At 43.1% G+C, this 7,337-nt stretch overlaps 1 protein-coding gene across 3 annotated transcripts in view; it reads left to right on the top strand.

Moving 5' to 3' along the window:
• LOC109519133 (phosphatidylinositol 3-kinase regulatory subunit gamma-like) overlaps positions 1–7,013 on the top strand; it is a 14,040-nt gene extending 7,027 nt beyond the window's left edge. The window contains exons 3-12 of one of the 3 annotated variants that reach the window (XM_019875494.1): positions 905–1,039; positions 1,313–1,418; positions 1,621–1,719; positions 3,829–4,009; positions 4,326–4,448; positions 4,586–4,728; positions 5,210–5,386; positions 5,602–5,670; positions 6,444–6,605; positions 6,728–7,013. In XM_019875494.1, the coding sequence (XP_019731053.1) occupies positions 905–1,039; positions 1,313–1,418; positions 1,621–1,719; positions 3,829–4,009; positions 4,326–4,448; positions 4,586–4,728; positions 5,210–5,386; positions 5,602–5,670; positions 6,444–6,605; positions 6,728–6,881 (1,349 nt within the window). In that variant the 3' untranslated portion in view covers positions 6,882–7,013. Of the gene's footprint in view, positions 1–904; positions 1,040–1,312; positions 1,419–1,620; positions 1,720–3,828; positions 4,010–4,325; positions 4,449–4,585; positions 4,729–5,209; positions 5,387–5,601; positions 5,671–6,443; positions 6,606–6,691 lie in introns of all 3 variants that reach the window. The other 2 variants (XM_019875493.1, XM_019875492.1) reach the window with 2 other exon arrangements.
• Positions 7,014–7,337: the final 324 nt, after the last annotated feature.

Genomic DNA, 7,337 nt, shown 5'->3' with positions numbered 1-7,337 from the left:
CCTGGTTTAGAGTGTTCAATCAGCCTGCCGTGCATGTTTTTGGAATGTGGGAGGAAACCGGAGTACCCGGAGAAAACCCACGCAGGCTCGGGGAAAACATGCAAACTCCACACAGGGAGGCCGGAGCTGGAATTGAACTGGTAACTCTGCACTATGAGGTCGACACGCTAACCACTGGCCCACCGGGCCGCCCTTCAGAAATATATAAATAAATATATATTTTATTTATTTAGGGCAAGGATTATTGTGTTCGGGCGTTTCTAATAATAACAGGTCACACATGTTCTTGGTGCGACATACTGCCCTGGCTATATACAGTGATTTAACGAATGTCTTTGCCTGCCATCATCAAGTGTCAAAGGTGTAAACTTTCATCAACTGCTAATGTCGTGTGGTGGGCTCCGCACACATATAAAGGTCAGCCACGTGATGCCATGTAGCGGGGGATTAAATCGTTTCTTAAAGGGATGTTAGACATATATATGAAGACACACCACTCGAAAGACCCGGACACAATAAACACAGAGCAGCGGCTCTCGAGTCTCTCAGTGTAACATGAAATCTCTATGCGGACAGCTGTTGTTTGTGAGGCGAGGCGAGGCGAGGCGAGGCGAGGTTGAGCTCTCAGCAACATGGATTCTGGCCCACTGTGCCTGAGCATTGAGGAGTGTCAGTGCTGGTATTCTAGGAAGTCAGACAGTGTCACCTGTCAGTAGACGAGTCTGGGCAGATTCTCAGCCGCGGCGTACGACTAAGCAACATAACTGTATCCCTTCCCGGAGTCCCGGTCAGAAGGACAGCAGTGTGTGAACAACACAGACATGGCGCGGATTGTCATTTTTTGACCGCTCTGGTGGGTGAGCAGCATGGCTAACACTGGACCGTTCTGTATTTGAAGTCGCAGTGTTCTCGGAGCCAAGGATGAACGGGAATGACAGCGAGGCTCGGTCTCCGACGGCTTTTCTTCAGGACCTTGCCACCACGGCGGATGCTAATAACGATGTGTTTCAAGACTTGGGAGACGTCCCCAAGGAAGACGGTACCCGCTTCAACTTGCTTAGTCAAAGGGAATCTCTGTTGTGTCAGTATGCATTTTGTACATCTCCAAAGAGAAGTTTTCTTCATCTTAAAGGGTTTACAACCATTAACATGATTCTCCTTCCTTCGTGTGTCTCCAACGTTGTAACGTTGAAGATATCTAATCTTCTTTCGATCAACCAAACGCTTGGATACACAAGCATGCATTAATATCATGGGGAAATGCATTGAACAAAACTATTATATTGTGAAGCATTGACTGTTTTGTGGACAGGGATCCACCCCAATAACAACAACCCCAAAGCAATGGCCGCGTGCGATTCCTGCTCTGAGCAAAAGCAGCTGGCTGATGCAGAGTGGTACTGGGGCAACATCTCAAGGTGCGCAACAGGCTCTTCTCTCTTGATCGACAATGGGGAACTTGAACCGGTCAGATAGTCACTCGAAGTGAGACTTTTAAATACATGTCCCGAGACAACTATTGTTAGTTCATATTCTATGGTGCACGTAGGCCCCAGAAATGAGAATTTGTTGATGAAAATATGTTTGTGAAATAATAGTCCATGTGATGTTGTTGACCAGAGATGAAGTGAATGGAATGATGAGAAACACACCCGATGGCACATTCTTGGTCCGTGACGCTTCCAGCAAGCTCAAAGGAGAATATACACTAACACTGAGGTAAAGAATTGGAGTCCTTTGTGTTGCACATTTCATTAGAAGCCTTGCTTTCATTATTTAAAAAAAAAAAATCTATCCTGCTTGATGATACTGATTTTATATTTTTTCTAATATCACTTGTTTCTATACACTAAGATTCTAAAGGATTCACTGCAAGTTAGATATCAGAAGAGATGGGCATTCCGTCCTGGGATGGAACGGTGTGTCTGCCTGTCCATCCGTCCTGGATAGACACCCATTTTGGGGACGGAGGACGAGAAGTTTTTTTTTTTTAAACAGGATGGACGAAGCAAGGACAGAAGTGGGTTTTCGTCCGTCCTGTTAATTGTCCCTGGTACCAAGTACCTACGGACACCCATTTCACGACTGACAGAAATGCCCAGCCTGTCCTATGTGTGTAATCCGCCAAAACACGATTTCAGACCGAATGTCTCGTACACGTTCACCGTGTTTGTATGCGGGAGGGAGTGAGTTCACTCTGCTTCAAGTGCACAAGAGGAGGAGCAGTCGTCCTCCGTCCCACCAAAGTCTGGTGACCGACGATGGTTGTGTTGGCAGATAAAAGCTATCTTGGTTGACACTGAAACAGTTGGAAACTATTCAATCCAGCCGGTGAAGAAAGCTGGCTGTGTTGTATGTCTCCAAGTGCCCCGCCCACCAAGATGCTTATGTTATGCCCCCCAACACCCCCATTTGAGGCCCACATTTCTAAATGAAAACTTCTTAGCATTATTTTTTATTTGATCATAGTAGCTATTTTTGTGTTGTGAACTACTAATGTTGAGTTGCTTATAACTAAGACTTGAAAAATCGAATGAAACAATGATGTTATTTTTTGTTCGATTGATGGCCAGTCTTTTCTGCAACAGCCAATTACAGCCTTACTAAAAATAAGGTTCAGTATGCAGGCATACAGTAATCCCTCGTTTATCGCGGTTAATGGGGACCAAAACCACCTGCGATAAACGAAAATCCGCGAAGTAGCGTCCAATTAACATAAACAGGTAAAAAAAATAAAATAAAATTTTTTTTTTTAAAGTCCGCAAACGGTCCGCGAGAAGCTGCAAAACAATAGCGAGTCACATAGAGCGACATATACAGTACTGTACTCCATGTATATGTTAAAAAAAAAAAAAATTATGTTTGAAAAAATCCGCGATGCACTAAACGAACCGCGAAGCAGCGAGGGATCACTGTATACCCAATGAATACGCCAAGTCAAGTCACATTTATAAACAGTCTCAAAGGGCTTCATATCCCCACAGTTGACAAATTTTAATGACATCCTCTGACCTTAACCTCCTGGAGTGCAAGGAAACCAAAAAAAAAAACATCTGGGGGAAAATGAAAAACCTCGAGCAGGGGCCGCAGATGGGAAAATCCCCCTTCCAGGATGACCAGGCTGCAATAGATGCTGAGTGGTGTCTGTAGGGTAATAATTTTAGTCTTTAGTCATTAATTAGTCTTTCTCCCACGGCTTCATGTAAGGATGGACGCTTTTTTTGGGGGTGTGGGGTGTAGGGGGGCAGACTGGTGAAATAAGGATGGAAGTGCTTTAAAATGACGAGGACAGACAGGGACAGAGGAGGATAATTATTTGAAAAAGGACGAAGGGACGATGACGGAAGGGTACTGAGATCACGGACGGAGGACGGAAAACAGGGTAAAGTTCTCATCTCTGTACTCCAACACCAGCATTGCTTTCATGTAAACACGCTCATAATTTTCAACAAGGGGCAGTGGGCTGGAATTTACTATAGAGTAAAATCTGACGATTATTAGCTCAGCCTCAGCCACTCCACACATTTCTGTTCCAACTTTCCATTCTGTGGGCAAGTGATGTGCAAGACCAAGGACAGTATTTTGGGGTAAATTACAATTTTAATTGACAAACAACAAACTGACAACAAGCCTTTGTATTCCCCAGCCGCAATCAGTTAGGTAGCACTTTCCATTACTACTACCGATACTGTAAGTGGGACTTTGTTTTTGAATTTCACAAAGGTGATGAAGATGAGGGGGTCAATGAAAGTAGTAGTAATGCGCTGTGCTGTCAAAGCTTTTCCATCTTTGTTTTTTTTTTTAATTACATGTACTTGAATCTTACAGGAAAAATGGCTCCAACAGACTGATAAAGATCTTCCATCACGGAGGGAGGTATGGCTTCTCCGAGCCGTTGACCTTCCCTTCTGTAGTGGACCTTATTCAGTATTACCAGAACAAGTCATTGGCCCAGTACAATTCCAAACTGGACACGCGCCTGTTGTTTCCAATCTCGAAATATCTGCAGGTAAGTCTGTTGGTTTGTATTCTGTATGATACAACATGTTTTATGATGTGATTTTCTTCAGTTATTATTATTTTTTATTATACTGATGCCAGGCAGTATAAATAATGTCAAGCAGCAACAAAGGCAAGTAAATTGCGAGACTTGCGTACAAATTTCAACTTTGATCAAGCATTTAAATATATATTCAGGAATTGGCAGAGTTCTAACCTCAACCAATATTGCTTTCATTAAGAAAATATCCAATACAAGCTCGTACAATTAGGCGTTTTTATTTCTATTTTTTTAATCAATAGCATTTTTACTCTCTTTTGTGCAGCAGGCTGTGATGGAGCTCGACATGGATGCAGTTGGAGAACGGCTCAAGGTATTTCAGGACCAATACGAAGAGAAGAGCAAAGAGTATGACCGTCTCTATAAGGAGCTGAACCAAATATCACAGGTACTGTTGGATATATACTGTTTATATAAATGCACAAAGTTAAAACAAGTCAAAGCAAAAGATAATCAAATTTCCCGTTGAATAGTCAAGCACATCGGTTGTTGAATGGCCAGTCTGGTTTTCTCTCTCCAACGTAGGAACTACAGACGAAAAGGATGGCCATTGAGGCATTCAGCGAAATCATTCGCATTTTCGAGGAGGAGTGCGAAACGCAGGATCGCTACAGCAAGGAATACATCGACATGTTCCTCAAGTTAGACAACAACACGGAGACTGACAAGTATGGAGCCGGTTGACGACAAAGTTGTTCAAAGTTACATTCTCTGATATATACAGTGCATACCGTGTGTGTGTGTGTGTGTGTTATGTTAAAGAGTTGGTAGACAACCATTTTAAAAGAGATCTCTTCATATACCATACAATGCCCTTCCGTTAATTGCACATTAAAAAGTCATTTTGGAGTATTTGCAAAGGCTGGCTCTTAAACATCCTGACACATGACCAATAATAAAAAACAAAATAATGTTAGATTGCATTGTGCCCGTAATAGAACACGATCAATGATTAATGTGATGGTACACATTACATTGTCTTGTAATATTTCCGTGTCATGTTTTCGAAATCTTTTTGTGGTCTGTCATTTGTTCGGATTTATTACGCGGGGAATTCTTAATAAACAGACAATATGTAATGCTCAGCAGAGTGGACAAGTAATTTCGTCTAATCTTTACTGAGGTTGCTTTTGTCTTGCCCGCTTCCAGGATGCAGAGCAACCCTGATGAGCTGCAGTCGAGAGTGGAGGAAATATATAACAGCAAAATGAAGATGGAGGAGGAATTAAGGAGGAAGGTGCTGGCCCACACGGAGGTCGACAGGAAAATAAACCACATGAAGCCAGACCTTATGCACCTCCGGAGGATAAGAGATCAATATTTGTTGTAGGTTTCACTTTCTTTGTTTGAGAGCTGTTGTTTTTGCTTCATTAAATTCTTTGCATGCCAATGTGACCAGTAATATATTTTTTAAAGGACTGCCCGTAATTGTTAGAACATTAAACCTTCGCCGAGAAACCGCAGACTGCCTTAAAGCTAGTTACTATTTGTATTTTCTATTTAATCTATGATCGCGACAGTCATTTTGCTTTCCGTTACAGCTGGCTCTCTCAGCAAGGAACCAGGCAGAGCCAGATTGATGACTGGCTTGGTGTACGGAATGAAGAAGAGTGAGTGTTATCATTTATCCAGAACTGATGCCTTAAAAAAAAAAGGCATAAAACATTTGCAAATTGCCCAAGTGACAATGTTGCAAAATTACAATCAGGATAGCAAGAGTGATATCAACCAGGTTAAATCACACTAAGCGAGACCGTGAATGAATCCAAGGCTGAAAAATGAACGTGACACAGCATAACAAACAACATGCCTTCATAACAATGGAAGATTTGATACTTGAATCAAGATCACTACTTTCACACCATCCACTGTCATTGCTTCATGAAATAAAAAGCACACGTATGGTGTATCAATCAGTTGTCCCCTCAAAAAATTCTAATCCAAGCAGGAACAGATCTAAGTGAAAAAAGCAACATCTGTGAAGCCAAGGCAGACCTCGCAACCTCCGAATTGTGAACTTAGAGGCGTATGCACACGTGTCATCTCATGGCCACCCCCTTAGTGAGTTGTCGTGCCACCCCGGCCGGCCCACTGAAAAATTTCTGACTCTGTCCCATTGTGGCGAACAATAGATAGACACACGGCTGCTGCTTAAGTGTCTATGAATTCACTGAGAAACATTGAGAGCAAGGTGAGCAGAACAGCGGTTTCTCCTGCGCCGAATTTGAAAATGGCGAGGGCGGGCCACAGCTTGGCGTCTGTCAGCGTGCCCGCTCGACGATAAATTGCTTCAAAATTTAAAAAAAAAAACAACAAGAGAATAAGCGTTGTATGCTTTGCAATGTTTCATCCAACAAAAGTGACCCTTCTACTTTTTTGTCAGCCCGTACACGCTAGCCGATGACACGCACCATGAGGAGAGGACTTGGTATGTTGGAAGTATGACTCGGAGGCAGGCGGAGGAGCTTCTGGAAGGCAAACGAGATGGCACCTTCCTCATCAGAGATAGCCAAAGTCAAAAAGGATCCTTTGCCTGCTCTGTTGTGTAAGTACCTTCCCATTTCCTTCTTTGACTTAGCACGATTTAGAAAGAGTAGAATTTCAGAAAGTGACGGGTGTCCTCCTGCACAGTGTGGACGGGCATGTGAAGCACTGTGTGATCAACAGGACATCCACAGGCTACGGCTTTGCTGAGCCCTACAACCTGTACTCCTCACTCAGAGAGCTGGTCCTCCACTATCAGCACACATCCCTGATCCAACACAACCAGCAGCTGAATGTAACCCTGGCCTGGCCTGCTCTCAGCCAGCAGCCCAGCTGAGAAACCACCAGCATGTCACACTGATAGCACTTTCTCAATGCTTCACTGTATGAGCGCTCGCACACACACACACACACACACACACACACACACACACACACACACACACACACACACACACACACACACACACGCACACACATGCACAAACACGCACACGCAGACACACAAAAAAAGAACTAAGAAAAAAATGAGGGACACCTTTAACCAGCTCAAACTGAAAAAAGTTAGTGTTTTTACAATTTCAATGAGATATTTTTAATACTGTGTATCCAGTGATCCTATAAATTTATGTCATGTCAAAATATAAAAAACAAAAACAAAACAAAACAATAATATGTTCTGTTATTGTGGGCGGAACGATGGGCAAAGAAAGAAGTGAACACATTCGGGCCTAGATCAGGAGTGGGCAAAAACGGGCCACATTAGATTTTTAAAAGGGACAGATGGGCCGGG

The sequence above is a fragment of the Hippocampus comes genome, unplaced genomic scaffold (assembly GCF_001891065.2).
Source record: "Hippocampus comes isolate QL1 unplaced genomic scaffold, H_comes_QL1_v1.1 scaffold132, whole genome shotgun sequence".
Classification (NCBI taxonomy): Eukaryota; Metazoa; Chordata; class Actinopteri; order Syngnathiformes; family Syngnathidae; genus Hippocampus; species Hippocampus comes.
Note: the sequence above shows the minus strand (reverse complement) of the source record. Positions and strands in the feature narration are given on the sequence as shown.